At 39.3% G+C, this 22,955-nt stretch overlaps 1 protein-coding gene across 2 annotated transcripts; it reads right to left on the bottom strand.

The window, feature by feature from the left end:
• Positions 1-3,780: 3,780 nt before the first annotated feature.
• SUPV3L1 (Suv3 like RNA helicase) lies at positions 3,781-22,945 on the bottom strand. 2 transcript variants are annotated; one of them, XM_062611672.1, is made up of 15 exons: positions 22,666-22,945; positions 16,715-16,792; positions 16,325-16,432; positions 15,025-15,139; positions 14,512-14,680; positions 12,930-13,041; positions 12,569-12,646; positions 11,362-11,453; positions 10,274-10,454; positions 9,745-9,838; positions 8,830-9,049; positions 8,384-8,464; positions 6,700-6,876; positions 4,973-5,121; positions 3,781-4,595 (listed from the first exon to the last, which is right to left on the bottom strand). In XM_062611672.1, exons 1-15 carry the CDS (start codon positions 22,916-22,918, stop codon positions 4,100-4,102), a joined length of 2,403 nt encoding a protein of 800 aa, XP_062467656.1. In that variant the 5' UTR covers positions 22,919-22,945; the 3' UTR covers positions 3,781-4,099. The 2 variants fall into 2 exon arrangements, with proteins under 2 accessions (XP_062467656.1, XP_062467657.1); XM_062611673.1 differs by lacking the exons at positions 16,715-16,792; positions 22,666-22,945 and having other exon boundaries at positions 16,374-16,432.
• Between the last annotated feature and the right edge of the window lie 10 nt (positions 22,946-22,955).

Here is a 22,955-nt window from a genome sequence, read left to right on the forward strand (position 1 = left end):
GACTCCCAGAGGGACTGTCTCTTTCCTCATTGTTTACCCATGCTATCCGAGTCACAACCCCTCTGGCCAGCAAAATTGAAAACATCACCTTTCAAGCTCCATCCCACTTTGATCCAGAGCTCATTGTGTCTGTAATACAGTAGATTTATTTTTCATTCTCTCTTTTCTTTCTTTCTCTAATGGATGCCACTGGAAAAGGGTCTCAAAGATCTACATGTTCCTAAACTGGCAGCAAGCTCTGTTAAATACCTGACATGTCAGAATCACTGCATAGCTTGTTGGCTCATCCCTGGTACATCCTAACTTCAGGCAGCCTACTGTGCAAGAAAAGACAAGACATTATCTCATTTCCACATAGACAGTGGTTCAGTGCTCTAAGGGCCCAATACCCAAATATGCTACAGCCATTTTGTGTATTCTGACCAGTACAGGGGAGGCAATCCAGGACCAAGTGAACAGATCAGCTCCAATTGCATGCAGCTTGGAGGTTTGAGGCAATGTTGTTTTTTTCCCTTTGTTAGAGCTGCACCCAGTAAGTCACACCCCCCCCCCCCCTTCCCCCTTTGCCAAGGCCAATAAGACTTCAAAGTTATAGTAACCCTCTCCCTACTTTCTTGTCCTGCAGTTCTCCCTCCAAACTGTGTCCCATGGAGAATTGTGAAGAAGCTGGTGCTCACGTGCCTCTGTAACAGTCTTGCAGTCAAAGGCCTGCAACGAAAGGAGCTCACAGCTACAATGGGTAATTCAGATAAACGCCTGAGTGTATCAGCTAAACATGCACCAGATTCCTTCAGAAAAAGGTACCATATTAATAAGCATTTTACTGCATCTATCTTTGGTGAGGTATCAGAGGCAGTGGCAACCCTGGTTGCTGGGTCTGGCACCCAGGTTTACAAGGAGAGAGTGGACAGATAAGGCTACAGGTGAATAATTAAGAGAAATCTGTCTGTATTATGGCTTATATTTCCAAGACCAACAAATCTGTGATCTTGGAACAAGAATCAACGAACCCATCCCAATAGCAGTAGCTTTTTTCCCCATTATATTCCCACAAATTCATCAAAACTGAGAACAGAAGGGGGGCCCCACATTTGCCCTGCATATGTCTCTCCTTGGGCAACATCAGGCTGCAAAAGAAGGCAGAAGACCTGAGGGAACTGACTGGAAAATTCACTCCAAGGACAGACACTATTTAGAAGAGATGGAGACAGTACAGACAGAAAAGAAAACATTGGCTTAAGAGAAATAAAGCTTTTACCGAGTAGTGCTGTTATAATCAGCATTTTACATATGATGCATAGCAAATAAACACACAGAAAATGTAATTGTGAAACCAATAAACTTCTAAACATCTGTAACTTGAATGCCTGAAATTAATCTGGAATCTGAATACCTGAAATAAACAGTTCTGGAAATGTGATTCCCAAATCAAGTGAACACTGTTGCCGATGTTTAGAAAGAAAAGATTTTGGCACAGCCCCATGAAGAAGAGCAAGAGGCCACTCAATCCTCTCCCAGGGGCTTGCTTGCACAGGGCATGTTAAAAATGTGCAGCTGGCATAGCTTTGCACCACACCAGTCCAGATTGTACCATACGGACCAATTTGGCAGTCATCCTAACGGGAGTCAATGACAGCCACACCATTAGCTCAGAAGAAAACTCATAAAAAGTCAGCCTGTGAACGCCTGAATAAACTTCAGAGCTCTTAAAACAGTTACTATGGAGTCACTATGGAAACAAGCAATGAGTTAAGCCAAGTGCTAATCTCAGCAAAATACTAAAAAGAATGCTTATAGTCATTTAGCTTCCTTATTGCAAGGCTTGCTGTTGAAACTCAAGGCTGGCTTATACCCTGAAGTCGCAGTCACTCTTTCCTTGCCCAAAAATATACACTAGGATGCAATTTAGCATACAATTAAAGGATAAATTTATCAAAACAGACTAGAAGCAAAGTACAGTAGCAGTGCAGGCCTCCCGCAACCCAACCCCACATGCACTGAGGGAGAGAAAATAGAAGAGTTGTACTTGTACAACTGTGGTTTTGAATAGTGGTTTTGCAGATTCAGCAAGGAGTTTACAGTCCAAGAGGTAAGCTGGCAAACGCAAGCCTTTAAAACCAGTCTGCAGGCTTGAGCAACTACAGCTTCCCAAATTGAGACTGTCATGTGCAAAGGACACAAGGAGGCAACTGATACTACTGAATCACGTAATCTGTATCACACAAGCTATTTGAACAACATCAGATGGAAGGTATTTGTAAGGGTTAATTGCAAGCTCACATTCTGAGCAAGTCACGTTGCTCTTAAGCAGAGACTGTCAGGACCCTGAGAAAGCAAAGCAGAATTACCTATCTACAAAGCAGGAAATCCACGATACTCACATTGCCACTGCCACACACACAGCTGCTTGATTTCTCTGGGGAGGAAAGCAAGCTGAGGCTTTGCAGGGGAAAGACCTAAAACCCTCCCTCCACACCAGTGCGATACTAAAATGAGCAAGAGATCATGTGGACTAGAAACATTTAAGCACTGCCTGCTTTTAATGGGGATACAGTTCATGAAATACACTGAAATCAGCTGTTAAAACATTATTCAAACTGCTGCAGACTTGTTTCCAAACAGCAGCTTAAAGGATTGATACTAGGAGGAAACAAAGGGCATTCAGAGCAAACTTTCAACCTGCAAAAATATGTGGCTGATCATTTTAGAATGTCAGGTATTTGATACAATGAAATTCAACCTGGCTTTTACAAGCATCCCAGCATTAAGGCAAGCAGTATCTGCAGACTTGCATATAGCCAACCCCAGAAATACAGTTGCTGCAGCATTATTCTCAGGCAGCCCAAGCAACACATCCTAATGCTGAAACCCACTTCTGATTCTTTCCACTCTCCAGTATCCCTACCAGGGGCTCAAAAGCATATCTTAAAGCTGCTCACACTTTGAAAACAAATGACAGAGCATCTGCACATGTATGAAAGAGCCATAGCCGGGTGGTGCACCTAAACATTATTCAGTGATGCTGCAGCAGAAAAAAAAAAAAAAAAAAAAGTCCTTTTCCCAAAAATCTAGTTCCAGCAAATTAAACCTTTCTCCAGGCAGTAAGCACCTAACTTTCCCAATTTATGATAGCCATGATAAACTAGGTATGTGGAAATACTACTGGCACAAATATCAACTCACAATTGCTACTTAAAACTATATGCCGTTATGTGAACTTCCATAAAATATTACATGTACCCTCTCAAAATTCAGGTATCACAAACTGGCATGTGAAGCAAATAAAACAATTATGAAATGCCACAGAAAATAATTTGTATTAAATAGAACTAGAAAAGTCAAGGAGAAACAGACATCCGAATTTCTCAAAAGTAACTAAAATTACACCTATGTTTCTAACATCTTCTCCCTTCTCCAAAAAAAATCATAATTCAATTTTTTTTTCTCTTCTTTCTCCCTCAAAACTTTGTCTGAATCAGCGTGATGAGCTCTTCCTAGAAGAAAGAATACAGTTTAAAGAGCAAGGATAGATTTTACTTTGTTTCAGTAATCACCCCTCAGATGACAGAATTGGAATTTACTCAAAAATTCCTGAGGCCAGAATTTTATCGTTCTCCACCGCATTAACACAAATGCTTCCCCATTTTCACATACACAAAGGTTAGAGGCACATGACTCCTATCACCATTATGAACCAATTTCCTGCCTCGTTGTTCATTACTTGTTTGTTATCTGTTAAACTCTGCCCTTTGAGAAGGGATGGAATGAGTAGCTAATTCATTACTAGTGAAATAGATGACATTTATTAACGATGTGAGGATATCTTGCAAGAAGACATCAAGTTCAAATTTTCACACAGCAGCAGATCATACACTTTTGCTGAATTCCATGATTGAAAAAGTGTACAGTTGACTGCTAAATGCAAATGTATGGCCTCTGAGCTTTTAAGAGTCCATTTCTCTGACTGCCTCACATATCTGGTCACAGGACAAACGAAAACATAAAGGAGCTGCAGCAGTGTAAACATGAAATGCCAAAGAAGATATTAAAATAGTAGTTTATTTTATTAATAAAACCTAAACAGAATTAGGACATGGTTCTATTTTTTCTCTTTCTCCATTTCCTTTGAACTATTCTGATCATTTCTTTTTGAACCAATGCCATATCTACCATTCCTGTGCTGATCCTGCCACTCACTCTCCAGCTGTCTGAGCATTTCTTGTGTTAGAAGTCCTTCACGCAGCAATCTGTTGGCAAGAGATCCACGTCCATAGCTTTTCAGATCCTCCTGCCTTGTTGAAGACCGATAGGCTTTCAAGTTCTTTGCTCTTCTTTCTCCTGCCACGTCCACTGCAATAGAGAGTGCCTCTGTGGATCTTGCACTATGACGGTCTGAAACCGCCCTGGTATCCCTCTTTGTCCTTGAAAGAGGAAAGTCTTCTGACACAACTTCCACTGTGCCAGGAGCAGCTGCAGATTGTGAAGCTCGGATCAGCTTTGTGATGTTGCTGACACCAACTTGTATAACGTCATCCAGTTTTTTCTGTATACCCCTCACAAGGACAGCATCAGGAAACATATCCATGAAACGGTAACTGAAGAGAAGCAAAACAACACAGGATTCAAGGACTGCAGACTGGGACAAAAATAAGATACCTACTATGAATGGTAAAAAAAAAAAATATCTAATTTTTACATGTTGCATGGCAAGGCCACTGTATTTTAAGTGGTATTTCAGCTGCTCTAGTCCAGGATCACTTTGTTTCTAACTTTGTCAGTCACAAATTTCTCTGCAGAACCCACGACTTGCTCCCACAACATAGCTACATTTGCATTTGTCAAGATTCTCTAAAGGGTCAAAGGAGGCCACAATGCAGCACATACACACAGACTCAAAGACACTGCTTTTCTAGGATTGTAGTTGTAAGTATTAGGAAAAAATAAAAATAATTTTCAAGCACAAGAACAATACCTTAACCACAGATAGAGGTCAAAAACATCATGAACAGCCTCAAGGTGTACAAGCTCTTTGATGTTCTTCGGAGCAGCTAATGGCCATTTGGTGTGCTGACAGAGCCAGTCAAATGTCAGAGGCTCATTTCTACTGAACTGCCTTGCAAACTGGAAAACAAGCAGATTTTTTTTTAAGTCCTCTGTTAGTAATGAAGGAAGAAATCCCAAATGAGTTAAATTCCCTTGAGTCTGTGTATGTAGAATGCTCCAGAAAATGCCTCCTTTGTTTCACACAGTCCAAATGCCACACATTCTTTCACTTAATTACTCAACACAGGAGTCACCTCTTCCTTCCCAGGGCCTCATTAACACAGTCTGTCCATGGGCCATGCCCATAGTTAAGCAACAAATGTATAGAGCTATTCAGAAAAGCGTAACACTTAAGATATATGATTTCATCTAGCAAAGCAGATGGAACTCTTAGGTTTTTTTTGATTCTCTTGCTCCTGTTGCTTTAATTATCTCGTTTCAGAATCTCCAAGATTGAGAAAATGTTAAATGTGTTGTTCCCTGACTTAGGAAACACACTACTCATAACTCAAACCAATTAATCTGCACTAGAAATCAACCCTTCTGAAATCTAGACATCTCAGCTCTTTTACCAAGAGATTAACAAGACAAGTAAGATCTATATTTATAATTTTCAGGAGTGTTGATGACTTGGAATAACTGCTTCCTCACTGGCTAATGCCAGAAGGGTGGGGTTTTTTTTCTGCCAAGGAACGGGGCTTAAATTCACACAGGCATTCACAACAGCCTGCCTCCCTCAGACATCACATTATGCCCCTCTGTACCTTCATTACCTGGGATCTGAATGCTCAAAATTATCTTGATAAGGCACTTTTATTTCCCACAAATCTTTAAATCACTCAATTTTAAAGAACATTATTAGCCATTTCTGAAAAGCACAGGTCTAATATCTGTGACACTAGGGCACCACATCAGTTCCATTTTTTCGCTATTTTAACAAAAAAGTTTAATACAGTCTCTAAAAGGGACAAAGGTGATACTAACAAAGTTACAGACCCAAGCAAAACTATTAATCCCGAAAAATTGACAGCAGCTGACTACAAATTCCTCAAAACAATCACACCAGAGGCACAGTGGAAAACAGTTCATCCAGGCCTGAAAGGTGAAATGAAGTAATTCTGAGAGCAACTTAAGCTCTGTATTTTCTGGGGGGTTTAATTCTATGTAACTGTATTCTAACATCAGAAATCACACAACGCCACATTCTTCTGCTGACAAGCTAACACTTTGAAGCAGCAGCATCTTGGTTTTTAAGGACTACTTTTAGACACGATACAGTACAAAGCTTAATGGTGCACAAGTAGCTACGTCACACAATTCTGATCTCTCCCCGTCCATAGATCACCTGCAAGGCAAGCAGTAGGATTCTCTGAGGCAAACAGCAGAAAAGCCATCCAAACTTTAATTTATATCACAAAATGAAAATAAGTTCTCAGAAGTTAAAAGATTTGGCCAATAAAAATGGTGAAGAATGCAATTGAAAAAAATTATCTCCAGCTATTTTATATCACTACCTGCGAGCACTTCAAGAATGCCCTCAAATGGTGTAATGATAAAACCCGTAATCACTACAGCAGCTAGATAATAGTCTCAGTGCACCAAAACCTGCTTGCTCCAATATAAATACCGCATTTTTTGAGAAAATAAGTAACTGACCTTCAACAATGTGGTACACACAAAAGGCTCTTTCCTATTCAAGGGTGCAGTGCAGAAGACATATCGTGATCGCAAATTTAGTGGAATGTGCTGAATCATATCTGCTAGAAATTTAAAGTCATCAATATTGCAGACAAAGTAAAGCCCATCGACTTGTGAGAGACTCACAAAAATATCCTGTGAAAATATAACCAAATGAAGAGAATGTTATCACAGGAAAGAGTTGTTAAATTCTAGTTATACTGAAAGAACAGTTAAAAATACCAAATTTGATCATGGTAATAAAAAAGAGGACAGGGAGTTCCTTCTGCTCTTAACAGGACTTTTGTTAAATTCTCTAACACAGGATCAGAGAAGACATAACGCACTATGCTTTATTTAAGCATTTTCAAGTCATCTCCCAAGTAGCAAATACAGTGTTCTGGAAGTGTACATTTTAGTTACAAAGAACACCATCACAGGAACCAGCCCTATGTTTAGAACTCATTACAGGTTTATCACTTAGCACGACCCAAAAAGCTAATTTTACAGCATAAAATTCAATAATTGAGGTATTTTTAGTCCAATGCCAGCAATATCTTAGGAAGAAAGATAAATATAGTATTGCAACAGAAGAGGTCAAAGAATACCTGAAACATATCCAAGGTTTGGAGAAAAAGGAGATGCCAACTGCACGTTGCAGGGGGAATTTTTGTGCACCCCTAAAATTATTTCTCTAGTGTAAATCTTTGAAATACTTTTTAAAAGATCTTTAAAGAAGCACTGTGACCAAATGCTTAAAAGATCAATAACAACACGGAAGTTTTATCTTAATACTTCTATGCTAGTCCCAAAATTCTCAATCACAGAATTTTAAAGATGTGCTGTTACCCTACCAGCCTAACACAGAAGTTTTATCTTAATACTTCTATGCTAGTCCCAAAATTCTCAATCACAGAATTTTAAAGATGTGCTGTTACCCTACCAGCCTAAGTTTTCCAGGAAGTCTCCAAGTACAATCTTTTACCTCAAGGTTAGAAATTGTACACTTTGCTATGTAACAGCACATCAACAGAGAACAATAATACACGTTTAAATCCATGAAAGCTGCTAAGAATTTCTCAGTGTACTAAAAACCATGATACTGTTTTTTAAATACAGCATCATAAGCTTAATTTCTATTTTAAAAGGTTTAGGCACTTCCAAAAATTCTATTATTCAGCTAATAATGAGATCAAGTAGATTCCAAAAAATCCATTTTCTCAAAGTTAAGGAGACACTGTTTTACCATAAAGTCCACAGAACCAAGAATAAAAAGACTCTGGTAGCTCTCAGATGTACAGAAACCTGACATAACCAGTCCAGTTTCGCAGGAATTTATCAAAATTTCAATTTGTATTATTTTCAGCCTCTGACCAGAAAGTCTACACTTAAAATACAGAACAGGTGAAATGAAAAGGTTGTTGCATACTCTTCAACATCTGTGAACCTATTTACACAATTCAACAGCTTTTAAGTTTAACAAAGAAAAGTTAAGCATTCTAAACATATTTGCAGTCACTACGGTAGAGAGAAGAATCCAATTGATAAAAGATATACACAAGGCTGTCTGTTAGGTTCCCAAACTACATGTTTGAACAAAGAGCACTGACCAAAAGTAATGCTTAATTTTTAAAGCAGAAGCTAATATTTTGATCATTCTTACAATTAGGTTGGATAGAGTGGCATCAGGGAGATGATAAGCAAACATTTCTATCTGCTCAGGAGTAGGATGTAGGCCAGCTGCCTAAAGGGAAAACAAAGAAAAAAATTCCATTAATTCTCAATATTGTTCTTAACTCAGTGCATCAGAAACAAAATCTAGAAAGACAAAATGCAAGAAACCAAACCACCCTAGAATCCCCTTTATTTAGCATACTTATGCAGAACATGAGCATGTGTTTGAGCTTTTAGTTCTTGAAAGAGCAGCATCAATATAAATGAAATATTGCAAGCCTCCAAATGGGACAAAGTCAAAAAAGCCATTGGGCATGACACAACCCATTTTTATAACTAACTTGTAAACAGACACAAGGAAAAATAATTTGGGATCAGAACACAGTAAAACAGCTTCAGCGCATGTCTGCAGAAATCAGGTACTGAGCCTCTCACCTTCACAGGGCGCACAGGCTCACTCAAAATTTCCTTCAGCTGTATGAGGTCATCACGATGCATTGTAGTGACTTCTCCTTGTTTGAAGGATGAGCCGTAACGTCCAGCTCTGCCTGCAATTTGTAGAGCCTGTGAGGTTGTAATGGAGTCTATTTCCTTTTCTCCCTTCTCATTGATAGTTGGCTTTACTATGGAGTTAAAAATTATTCTTCTTATACACCTGAAATATTTGAATAAAGACAAAGAGAAATCCTTCTTTGGAAATCATTTTAACCTATGACAGAAGCATGAAAGCCTTTTTATTTGGTTGGTTTTTCGCTTTTTTTCCCCTCTATAAATTAAAAGATTACAAATACTACTTACAGACACAGCATATTCAAAAGGGCAGCATAAGACTACTGGTTAGTTTGGTTAGTTGCAGAAGAATCATCATCCCTACACACATCAACCATGTTCTAGTAAGGTCTCACCATCATCTGCCTTAGTAGTTTATAGAAATGTGATTGCATTACCTTCAGCACCAAAATACATCTGAAACTGGACTGAACTTGCTCTATATTTCAGAAATGCAAGAGACTGACACTGACAACTGTGCACATCTTACTCCAGTGAATTGAAAGGATCTTAACAGTGCCTGCTTTCCCACAGAATTAGGCCAAGTGAGCCATTTAATTTTTAGAATCAGTTTTAAAATTAAAGCTTAGTTCTACCTCATCAAATTGATCACTACTTCAGAATTAAAATGCAGATACTGTGTTACCTAGACATAGCAGCTATTTAGCCAAATTGGCCAAACTGAGGAGAAATAAGTGAAGGAATTCATGCAGGTATCACACCCCAAAATAACCCAAAACCAACAGCAACATACAAAAAATCTGCCACAAAACCATACCATGACCTGTTCCAAATACTTACAAATTGAGTCCCATTCCAATTGCATCTGTAGCAACTAAAATTTTGCATGGATCATCAGGATCGTTGAACTTCTTTGCCTGTTCAAGTTTTGTTCCTAAAAAAATTACAAAACAGTTCACATACAAAACTCTTCTTATAAAACAGTGATTATGTATTACTAAGCCAAATGCCTTTAGGGAAAACACAAACAAACAAACAAAACCACCAAACAAACCAAGCCAAACCAAAAAAAAACACCACCAAACAAAAAAATTGGCATTTGGTTGGTATTTGGCTGTTGTTGGTGGAAGGGGGCAGGAGAGATTTAAATAATTCCTAGAACTGTGGACAGACCTTATTTAATGACGTCTATTAAGAACATAATAAAGGTCTAATCCCAAGATTAAAACATCAATCAATGAAAGTTGATTACTTTCTCTAACAATATAGATACAAAACTACAAAAACCTGTACTGCTTCATTTTAAAAGTTTTTCTAAGAAAGAGCAAGAAGCAGAACATTTCCTTAAAAGCAAAAGGAAAAGTCTCACCTGGTGGTAGACTGCCATATATGACAGCACATTCTAATCCTCTGGCTTCAATCTGTCGACTGATAGAATAAATGTCATTCTTACTGAAACAGACAATGCAGTCTCCAGGGCGGAGGTTATCTAAAGATTCTAAGGCATAATCCAGCACAGTGAGAGGAGTGAGTCTCTCGTAGTTTCGCACCTAGAAACAGAGGAATTGTCAAAGATAATAAATTTTTAAATTAAAACTTCCTATGGAATATCAGCCAGCATGGTTACTATTAAAGTTGATTGAAACACTGAGGGATCTCACACAGTTCTGAAGGGATAATTACTGGGGAGAAGGTGACATACACCTTACACACTTACTATCTTGCAGCACTTCCCAAACTGAGAACTATACAGTCTTTTAAAGACACAGAAGAACTGTATATTTTTGCAGGTAAAGTAGATTCAAGAAAAGAAATGTACAGACTATGTATCAATTCTATAAAGAAATGAGAGTTTGTTTTCACTCAAATCATCTGAATGCTGTAACTGGTCCTCTTTCACACACTCCACCACACACAGAACTGCTAGAACCACACACTACTGATAGTTCACCACGAAATCATATAGGCTGGACTCAGGACCAAATTTTATGTTTTTAAATACTCTTCACAAAGGAAACTTGCCCCTCCAAAAAAATAATATTTATGACAGTAAAGTTGGGTTTCAGATACCTTTCAATCGCTGTTCTGGAGATGTTAGTGCTTTTAACTGCTTTCCTTGTCATATGGAGAATAAATACCAACAGATCCAGTAACCTCAGTAAACTTAAGAGCACTGCACCCTTCAAGGGGAACAGAACTGTAAAGAACATCCCTGAACGGCTGTAGCATTCCCTTTGTCTAAGCAAAGCTATACCACTATTAAAAAAAAAAATAAAACCCACCAAACCACTTTGCAACATCTCCTTTAGCTTACAGGAATTGAGAAACATTTTAACAAGAAGTCCTGCAAGAATAAATGTGATCAGTGCTACTCCCAGAAATCCCTAATTTTTGCCAGTTTTCCAGCAAGGAGAACCTGATGTTCTGTCCATAATTTGACAGAATTAAAAAACTTACTTCAACTTCCTCCCCTGTAGTGTACATGAGCTCTGTCACCAAGTCAATAGCAGCAGCTTCTCCACAAACGTGGATTTCTTCTGCACAGAGCCCTAAACAAGATTCAATGAAATAAAATGCAAAATGTTATGTATTTATAGACTACAGTAGCTTCAGCTGATTTTTAAGTTAACCAAAATTACATTTTGTTTGCTAAACATGTCAGTGAGGACTGCACTTCGGTTCCCTCAACACCCTGATCAGTATCTAATGCCTCTCCCACTATACACTGCTTAGAGCTGCTTTTGATCTCATATCAGCAAGTGTTGTTTGGAAATCCATTAGTATGATAATCAGAGTAGCTAATACCTTGTTGCACCCTCTCAGCCAAAACAAGAGGTACACTCAACCACTGAACAAATGGAGCAAATCTTTGAAAATGTTTTATTTACTACTAATGTTTTACTAACTCGCAAACCACAACAGAACATAAGAGCTTTGGTTTCTGCATGACCTCCTAAAATTACGAATATGACCCAAATGCAGTCAGAACCGAAAAGATAATAAAAAAGGAGGTACAGGAAGTGTGATAGATCATGCTGTTGAACTTAGCACTACAAGCAGTGGAGGGAAGTAAGGGGGAGAAGTCAGATTCCAGACTTTTGCTCAAAATCTAAGGAAAAATGAGTTTCAAAAATTCCTCTTGACAAATTCTAAATTTATAAAAAGAAGCATTCTTCTAAGAATTTAACAGACCAATGCAGCTCTATAAATGATTACTTTAGACTAACACTATATTTAATGTTTTTCATGTTGCCATACATTTAACAGTACCTCTTCATAACAAAATCTCTCAACAATTGTATTGTTTTAACTGAACAATAAAAAGCAAACCTTTAGAAAATAATCAATGTAAAAGGACAATAGAGTGTAACAACACAAAGACTCCGTATTACCCAAGGAACTAAAACTAAAAGAGGCATCTGCATAACTTAGAGAATAGAATCTTAAAAAAAAAATCATTAAATAAAACATGACAGGCAACTTGTTGCATACAGACAAATCTTTTGAGGCAGAATATCTCTCTATCCTGCTGTGAGAAGACATAAAAAATAGTTTCATTTTGCACACCATATTGTAACCACTTACGAATATTCTGACTGCTAAGCTTAATTTAATGTGCCATTTAAACCACGCTAAACTAGCTTGTCAACACAAACAAGATTACCTAGAAGGGCTCTTGTCCAAGCCCACCCTCTGGCAGGATCTCTGATCATCTGAATTTCATCAATCACAGCAACTTCATCTTAAAACAAAAAAGAAAAATATCATGCACCAAGGAAGAGCATCTAGAACAGCAAATCAACACAGGACGGAACTTAAAGGCTTTCTAAAAAACGTTGATCAAATCAAGTTAATCCTCCACCACCAAAAAGCTATTCTAAGATGATCACTGTTCTAACTCCTGTAACAGAGTTTAGAAATCGTTCAAATAAGAACAAAAAAGAATAGCTCAACTACCTCAGAGTCTAGGCAATAGCACACATGAAGATATCACAGATATGACTGAAACAATTCTGTATACATACAAGGTGTATTAGTGCTGCACATTTCAATGGTACAAGCAATATGAGGAGCTTGTCTGGCATCTTCATTGGCATACACGCGTTCTTCTCCTGTCACCAAGTCACATGGCACATTCTAAAGGGATTCAGAAAACTCATGTTAAGTTTCTGTAACACAACAAAATCCCCATTCCAAAGGGGAAAAAAAAATAGTTTCTTAGAGTAGCTTCAAAGACAGTACAGTGGATACTATCCAGAAAACAACAACTCAGCCTTTTGAGACTTGTGCCCTGTATTTAAGCCCTATCAGGCTGAAGGGTATAATGAAGATGCAGGGTCTGTAATTAGATGCCCTCCCCTACTCCTGCAGGATGCTGCATCTCCTCTGAGCATTTCAGAGCTGTCACATCTGCAACAAAAGAACTGTCAGAAGAGCTGTAGTACAAGGGGCTCATAAAACGTTGTCCAGTAGTGAAGGAGCCTTACAAGCTCCAACCTCCTCCAGTTCATTTGGTGATTGCCCTGTTGGATGTCTCACCTACTGCCTTATACTTGCACAGCAAGAGTTCATGAAGACTAGCTGTGAGAGACAGCAGGGGCCACTATCCTCTGTCAGCTCTACACTTGCTGAATCTCAGGCAGATGACTATTTTATTCATATTTACAGCCACCTGCAAAGGCATGCAGGAAGCCCTGTTTAAGCCTCAAGGGCTACGTATGATCCATGAGCTGCCAAGTGAAAAGTCCTTGCACACACTAAACATATGGGAAAAAAGTGCAGTAACTCTGCTAACCAAGAACATCACTGCACGGTATCCACATTCTCTACAGGGTACTTGTTACAGACATTTCCTAGGACAAGCCAATCTTTCCTACATGTTGCTTTGATAAATGAATAATTGGAATTACAAGCTCTAAATCACAGACTTGTCAGAAAAAGAGAAATTATAAGATCATGTGGTAAACACTACTGTACATATACACAATGCTGCATTAACATGTGAGGTGTTACTATAATGCTGGAGAACTGGTGTGATTCTGTGTAGCCAGAAACACACTGACGAGGAGCCTTCAAAAGGATGCTGGAAGCAATAAAAAAAAGCACTAATCAAAACTGCTTCTAGGAACCTGATACAGGTCACTGCTCTTCAACTCAACACATCTGAATCTGTAGAAGTTTTTATTAGATGGTTCAGTGAAATATATTTCAACACTGAAGCAGAAGGTTGAGGGGAGTTAACCAAGGATCTTTTCTTGCCTACAAGCTAAAATAAAGGTCATGGGCAAAAGAAGCCATGGTTTCCACACTGCAAAAGCTAATAGTAGAACATGGCTAAACTCAGGAAAATGAAGACAGGTCACAGGGATGATTGCACAGCCTGTTTTGGGGAAAGTGATGTTCCATTTGGGGAAATGATGTTCCATTCTGCACGCACAAAGCAGAAATGCACAACTGGTGTTCACGTGAGCTGTTACTGCAAAGCAAAGGCACTCATGCAAGCACATTACTTCATGGACTAGCTTAAGCACTACAGTACTTTACAAACATGCATTCATGAGACTGTTCCAGTACTAAGGATATAGGTAAGTAATATAACATACTGACAGCATTATTACTCTTTTGGAAGATCTCATGAGCCAGAAGTTTTAGTGGACCGCAGTATATTCCAGATTTTGCTGACAAAAATCTCTGGATAGCATGGTAAGTTTTTCCACTGTTTGTAGGACCAGCATGGAATATTATCTTTCTCTGAATAGCTCTGGCATCTGGATACCTATAACATACACAAAAAAAACAGATTTGTTGAACACTTAATCTGGTTTTCTGGATACTGATTCAGGGGTAATTGTAAATTAGCTTAAAAATTTACTTATTAATAGACTTTTAAAGTGTGTTGAAAGTAGAATGATCAAGTTCTTAGAGACAGTATAATGAAGTTACTAAGTCTTATACATTCATCTTCTAAACAATGCAATGTTTTCAAAGATTTAGAGTGGAATTCATACACTCTGTTCAAAATAATTCTCATTACTGTGGTCTCTTTCAAAAAGCTTAGGTCCACAGACTATGAAATTCTGTTACACAAAGAAAACATTACAACCACTTAAATACACTGACCAGTTGGGTGGCAATCTTAAATCACTGATCTTGCGTAGATCATCCATACAGTCCAGCATTGGAAAGATCTGCTTTGCATGCCTCAGGAAAAAAGGAAAGAGATCATCCACGTGACCTAGAAGACAAATCCTTTTAAGAAAGTTGTATGCTTGGCTGAAGGTATGTATCTTCATAATAACCTTTACAAAAAAAAAAATTCTACTACTTCCACCAGACACTTAGATACTTCTTTCGACTTCTGGCTCCCTACAGTGTTCAATAATTATCCCAATGGCAGAAAGATAAACTAACATGAGTACACAGACTCACTAAGCAATGTACTACAAATACAACAGTTTGAAGAAAAAAATGAAATTCAGTATATTCACTCTAGTAGCCTACATCTCCACAGAACTTCTAAACTGACCACATCTCTCAGAATTTCAAAGAACTATCTCAAGCTAAAAAACTGTCATCAAACACATACACATGAAAAAGCAGTGGTTTTTTTTGTGCATTTTTGGTTTTAATTGAGAATTAGTAGTCATTTCACAATCAAAATTACTGTGAAAATTTAAAGAATTTAAAAACTGTAGTATTTTCAAGTACTATCTTTAGACAAGCAAAACTCAAACTAAAAAACTTCAAAACTTGCCATAATCCTTTACACTTCTAACCTGAGTTTTAAGGTATATATAAACAATGCTCATATATAAGTAAATGAGAGGCAGAAGTGAGGAAATCATGTGGAAGACTTTATGCACAACTAATATAAAAAGACACTTCACATTTCCTAAGACAGTAAACACTGCAACTATAACTGTGGAGAAAGCTGTTTCCGCTGTAACCAGCTAGCATCACCTCTCGCTTAAGTGTTGTTGATTACAACACAAGATGCACTAAGCTCCTATCAATGCTACACTCACACTCACTCCTATCAATGCTAAAGAGAAACAGAGCACATCAGAGCTGTATTCCCAAGTACTTAAAGGTATCTGGGCAGGAGAGAGCTCCCAAAGTGCCCCCTAGTGACAACTGGATTTTTAAGAGAGGAATAAATGGAACAGCACTTTCAGGGAAGAAAAGTTGCTATAAAACAGGCTGCTGCTAGCAAAGACCTCTACCTCCTTTCTTTCCGCTTCAGAGGATTTAAAGATAGATCTCTCCATAAGAGAGGCACAAATGCTTCTGACGGGGAGGAAATGATTTTTAACCTCTTTTATAGCCCAATAGAGGGATCCACAGGTACATAGGTAGGCATACAGGTCAAAACCAAGAATAAAAAAGTACATTTAATTTCACAAGCACTCCAGATACTTGCCTGCATCACAGCATATATCATTGAGAATAATATGCAAATCAGCACTCACAGAACTGGATTCCATGATATACTTCCTAAAGCTTATAAACGCTTGGTGAAACAGGCGAGCTGGGGGAGAAAAAAAAGGAACAAAGTGAATGCGACTGGAGTCACAAAACCATACTTATAAACACCCAATAAAACACTGTATTGTATTAAAAACCTGCAACTTAATATCAGATATTAAAAGTAAATATAAAGATTTGAACACTTGGTTTGAACCAAGTGACAGAGACAACCTAAACAAGCACTGTTGTATGACCCGTAACAGATCAGATCTACCTAATACCATATCTGAGTAGAAACAGATTACACATTTGAAAAAAAATAAATCTTAGAACATTTTCTTACCATCTAATCCATTGTCTGCTCCTAGTCTTTGGATCTCTTTTCTTTTGTAGAACTTATTTAAGTTTTTTAGAACTTCACCTGTAGAAAAAGAGTAACTTTTTTTTTTTTAGTTTGCTCAAAATTAAATCACATTCTCCTGGCACAAAGATCATGGCTCATAGTCTCCTTACTCTGGAGAAAGGGATTCTTTGATATGCTGAGGGGATTCAAATGATTTATCCTAAATTAAACACAATCAATGATTGAGGCCCTGTGGGAAAGGACAATCTTAACCCGCAGCAGAGTAAGAACTGACACAAAGGTGAGGTCAGTATTTGAGACATGCTCTCCCTGGTACTTGATAGGAAAGCACAAAGGTAGGAACCTGCAGCCAACATGGGAGGTTTTGGGGTGTTTGCTTTTTATTGGCACTTATCAGGAAACAGCAGGTTTTAATGTGAAAAGTAAATCTACTTAAGCTACTGGTGACAGGTTTTACTAAATATCTCAAAATATCTTCTTCCCTCCACCCTGCTTCTAAGACATACTCCAGAATGATGAGGCAAACGAGATGCAGTATTCTTCCTATTTCTCAGGTTAAATAAAGGAGGGGAAAAGAAAATAGAGTTTCTTAATATATGTCACTCAGCTTTGTTTGTATAAGTATCTTATTACAAAGTTATTAATAAACCTTTTCCCTCCCCTAAAAGGCACCTTCAGACTTGCAACAAAACTGTTTTTACTAATGTACACTCTTGAATTTAGGTCATTAAATCGCAATGTTAGTTAAATCACAATGGTAAAAATATGTCCCCTCTCCATCTATAGCAGATCAGAAATTCACAAAAATCTAGCAAATATCATGAGCGCCTTCTCATAAACTTATGTTATTCTTAAAACTCAACTCTACAAACCCTATATTATAAAATGCTACGACTGATACATAATGTAGCACACCTCTCATTTGTCAATACAAGTCACTGAACACATCACTGCTAAGCTCTGCTCTCTGCAGCTAACTTGTAACTCTGAAATCTCTACTATGACATGGAAAGCTTCCCATGAGATGAAACTTAAATTATTGAAAGATTGCTTCTCTTTCTAAATAACTACACTCTAGAACACAGGTAGCCAACTTTGCATAATGAAAATCAGCAGGTGACAAGAATATAGCAGTTAAACTGCAAGCAAAACTAGAAGCATGAGAGGGGTGGCTATATCCCATACCCCATACATGATTATGGTAGTCTATTAATGGATTAACACCCAGTCTGAAACGTTCACAAAGGTTACAAAATTGTCAGCTGGCTTACATTTACTACAAGACATCCATACCCTCATCAGAAAATGTTTAAGGGCCTAAAAATCAAAGACAGATTGGAAAACACTGCACTAAAAGCACAGGGCTAATTTTCTTCAGAGCTTCCATAAGAAGTTAGTTAACACATCAGCCACACAGACAAATTCACAGCCTACTGGCCTTACAAGATGAAAAGGTAAATGCTAGGACATTTGTTACTACGCAAGACAACATGACATTGGGACCATCGAAGCCCACAGCATCCAAGGTCATGATCCTTCCTAAGCACAAATACTTCTCTTAACAATAAGGTATATCAAAATGAAACAAAGCTGCCATTGCAGCCCAATGAGGCATGCCCACATTAGCTTAATCTGACTGCACGTAGTACTATTTCTACAGCAAAAGCTAACTATGAGGGTACATACTCAGATCTTTATCCTGCCCCTACCACTACCTTTTGTACCATTCACCTCTGTTTTAAGATTTCCCTTTCTTTACCATTTCCTCATTCTAGAACAGTATTCTAGCTCTTAGTCCTCAATTACTTTGACTTCTCAGCAGCATTTATTAAGGTTCTGTGTAAAAAGATGGCCTAACTCTGCAATTAAGTTCAGAAATTATGCATTTAGCCTCTAAAGCATCAGATTTGTTTAGCTATTTCAGCCCTATTTGCAGGAAGACTCTTCATTTTCCTGCATCTGAGATGCCAACAGTCTATTTCTGTATGCTACCACTGAGGCAGCTGAACTGCTGTATCTTAAACTCCTTTAGAACTATTAGACTTCTACTGTCCTGTCCAAGTGACCTTGTGCATCTAAATAACCCACTTGTTTGAGCACCTCCTGTTCTGACGCATGAATTGCTGACAATACCTCACCTTTCCTAGCTTACATTCCTCACCAGTAAGCACAGTCCACTGGTCTGACAATCAAAGCCACAGAAGTGACACTCAATATGACAACTGAGCATTTGGGCCCCAAATCAACAACCGAATCAAGGATTCTGTGAAGCCACATCAGAAAGCGTTGACCTTTCACACAGTAGATTTTTGTTTACATTTATTTCAAAACAGATAATGGATCATCTCCATACCAGAAGGCCCATAGTCAAATTAGACCTAATTTGAGTTGCCCACTGACTTGGCAACATTCAGGCTTGGTACTGAAGATCATGAAGTCAGTTATCAATCCTTCTCTCTCTCTCTGTACTGACAGCAGATCACCTACCTTTATAACATCCATATCTTCTCTCATTGCTCTTTACATCCCTTTCTTCTGAGACTACATGCATGAGCAGACCTCTTGCTCCCTTTCACCCTCTAATTTTAATATCACAGTTTCTTTTTTTTTTTCTTCCTTGGTTGCCCAAGGAAGTTGTGAATCATAGAATAGTTAGGGTTGGAAAGGACCTTAAGATCATCTAGTTTCAACCCCCCTGCTGTGGGCAGGGACACCTCACACTAGACCATGTCACTCAAGGCTCTGTCCAACCTGGCCTTCAACACTGTCAGGGATGGAGCATTCACAGCTTCCCTGGGCAGCCCATTCCAGTGCCTCACCACCCTTACAGGAAGGAACTTCCTCCTTATATCCAATCTAAACTTCCCCCGTTTAAGTTTTAACCCGTTACCCCTTGTCATATCACTACAGTCCCTAAAGAAGAGTCCCTCCCCAACAGCCTTATAAGCCCCCTTCAGATACTGGAAGGCTGCTATGGGGTCTCCATGCAGCCTTCTCTTCTCCAGGCTGAACAGCCCCAACTTTCTCAGCCTATCTTCATAAGGGAAGTGCTCCAGTCCCCTGATCATCCCTATGGCCCTCCTCTGAACTTGTTCCAACAGTTCCATGTCTTTTTTATGTTGAGGACACCAGAACTGTACACAATACTCCAAGTGAGGTCTCACGAAAGCAGAGTAGAACGCTCCATCCCTGGCAGTGTTCAAGGCCAGGCTGGACAGAGCCTTGGGTGACATCGTTTAGCATGTGGTGTCCCTGCCCACGGCACAGGGGTTAGAACTAGATGATCTTAAGGTCTTTCCAACCGTAACTCTTCTATGATTCTACATAACTGCTCCTTGGATATTTTGGTATAATGTGCTCTTGTCTTACCTAGTCACTCAACAACTGGCTTATTCAATAAGGCAACCATACAAGAGGTTTAACAAACACATACTTAGATCTTAAATCGTTCCATCATACAGCAATTTCATATTGGTCTACTGTTTCCCATCACACTGTGCATTTGGGCCTTTCAGAATGAAGACATCACCATCACACAAATCTATCAGAAACACTACTAATGTAAAAGCAATGGAAGGCTACAGAAAGATATATTCTGCCACAATTCATGTAAAAAAAACTCAAAAGCAAAGCTCCTTCTAACTGTAACATACTTGATACACCAGAACTGAAAGCATATATCACCACCCATAAGAACCCACTTCCTATGAAGTAACAGAAAACAGATGCAGCCATGAAACAATTTCACTAAAGGCCATTAACCAGCAGGTTTGTTATAAAGGCTTTCCAAGCTTCTAAAAAGGCTTCTATTATACTGACAGTGTTTGACTAGCATGAAAAATATGAGCACTCACTTCAGCAAGTGCAAGCTAACAAGATGATTCACACTAGAATTATGCGCACTGCAAGTAACAAAGTTTCTCGACAGGCTGGAATCAGAAAGCCTGCAAATATAATATTTTCTTTATTGAATCTAGTTCAGCTTTTGACAGCAAAATCTGACAGAGCATCTTCATTCGAGCCATAAAAAAACAAACCCAGATGCATAATACTGTGTGCAGTCAGAATCCAAGAGGGAGAAGCAGAGTAAGACTATTTTACAAAAAAAGAATGGACGATATTTGTTAAAGAAGCTCTCATTCAGTTTCCTCATTAACATTATTGATGGGTTTCAAAATCCAAAATTACTGACAGCAGCAGAGAGCACTACAGGCCAGCAAGCCAGACAAGCACCATGCTGGTCACCTGGCTGGTCTCACATGAAAGAACTTCAGGATGTTCGAAGTAGTTAATTTTTACCTGCGGGAACATAAATAATTTTAGCCAATCTGTTGTCTCCCAACAACTTAGCAGAGACCAAACAGAGTCTATACTTATTTTCCCAGGGCATTTTAGTTGTACCTTTGAAGAAATCCAACACAGTTCGAGAGAATAGGTAAGATACAAGTAAGATGCCACCATTCATACTTACTGGCACCCAAGGAATGCACTACTAATGTAAGTCAACACTCAAAGACAAGTCTGAAAACAACATAGATTTTTTCCGTAAGAGCTATTCAAGAATTTTTCTCATAGCTGGATTTTTCAGCTGTCAAAGCCAGGTATTCTTTTCTTGAGGGCTCTGAACAAATTAAGATCATTTTCTCATGCTTCCTATACATAAATAATATGTTCTCCTAATTAAGTGTTCTGATAGCAAATGAAGAATAAAGTTCCCATTTACACTCTCAGTTTGGAACCAGCAAACATCAAAAGGATCAAGAACTTGTTTTTTATGTAGGAAGTCTTTAAAGATAGTGTGCTAGCACAGCTAGATAAAATAAAACCTTGCAGAAGACTGAGCATGGATGAAGAATGCACAGGATGTATGGCTTATAACTAAAGAAAAAAAAAGACAAAGCTGGAAAAACAGTTACAACTCAGTGGTTCTTGAGGTATAATCACGTGCAAAGGCAGCAAAGAATAGAAGTGTACAGTATCTAAAGGCCAACCACAGAATTTCTTCTTTCCACTTAAACGTCAAAAAACATGTCAAGCAAAATGACACAACGCATACCTAGCAGACAAACAGAAACATAAAGCATTGAGAAAGACATTACTTCCAAGACTGAAGTTCAAACTCCTGTTCTGATTCTGACATACTCAGCAGCTCTCATAACACAGACGGCACTGAAGTGAATAGTTCTTGACACAGCTTTCCTAACCGATACACTTAACATACACTTGTTCATACTATAAGATGTACAAACCCAAGAATACACAAACAGGTCTGCACTATTCTAACTGGAAGTTAAACTTAAGTTTCTAACGCTGATGGCCAGTAATAGAAATACTGGATGCTTTGCCCAATTTTCATCTAGGCACATTCACAAAGACTGCTCTTCTGTCTGCTACATCAGTACTTGAAAAAAACTACGAAACAGCTGACTAAATGTTTGAGAAAACTATGACTTCTAAGTTCAGACACAGTTCCAGTTTTGGAATGCCACAAGATTTCAGTTTAGCAGGGGCACCTGCCCCCACGGCAACTACCTTTATTCTGACTGCGCTGAGATAAGGAGTGAAGGATCTAGGCCAACGGGATTTTTCTTCCCCCCAACACAGGGCACACCTAATGAGCCTTGGTAAAAACCTCGCTATCGGCCGTACTACCTCACCTGGCAGCTTTCATCCCACTTTCATCCGCACGGGCACGGGCAGCTACACCGGTCAAAGGAGCCAGAAGGTAAGACCTCTCGAAATAAAACCCCAGGAAACAACCCGAACGGAGTGGCAGGCGGGTTCGGGAGAGGTCAGACGATGCCCGGCGGGGCCCGCCAGTTCCCCTCAGCCCTCATTAGGACCCAGCCAGGCAGGCGGGTCATAGGGGCAGCGCGCCCCGGAGGGACGAGGCCTGCGCTCCCGCCTCACAGCTGCCTCTCCACACTCACCCTTGTCGAGGGGCCGCGTGAGCTCGGCGCCCACGTCCTCCTCGGCCCCGTCACCGACAGGCTTCAACGGCACCGGCACGAAGAGAGAGGTGTCGGGAGACCGGGAGCTGCCGTCCCCGCCGACTGAGGAGGAAAAGGAGGACGCGGCGGCGGCGGCGGCAGGTCGCAGTCGGGCGGCGGCAGCCCCGCCATGGCGGAGCACGAGCCCCGCGCGCGCGGGGAGCTGCAGCAGCGGCCACGCGCACCGCCTCATCGGCAGCGAAGGGCAGAGGAGGCGGCGCGGTGATCCT

Source organism: Pezoporus occidentalis, unplaced genomic scaffold, assembly GCF_034315485.1.
Source record: "Pezoporus occidentalis ecotype Australia unplaced genomic scaffold, CSIRO_AGI_Poc_V1 ctg155, whole genome shotgun sequence".
NCBI lineage: Eukaryota > Metazoa > Chordata > Aves > Psittaciformes > Psittacidae > Pezoporus > Pezoporus occidentalis.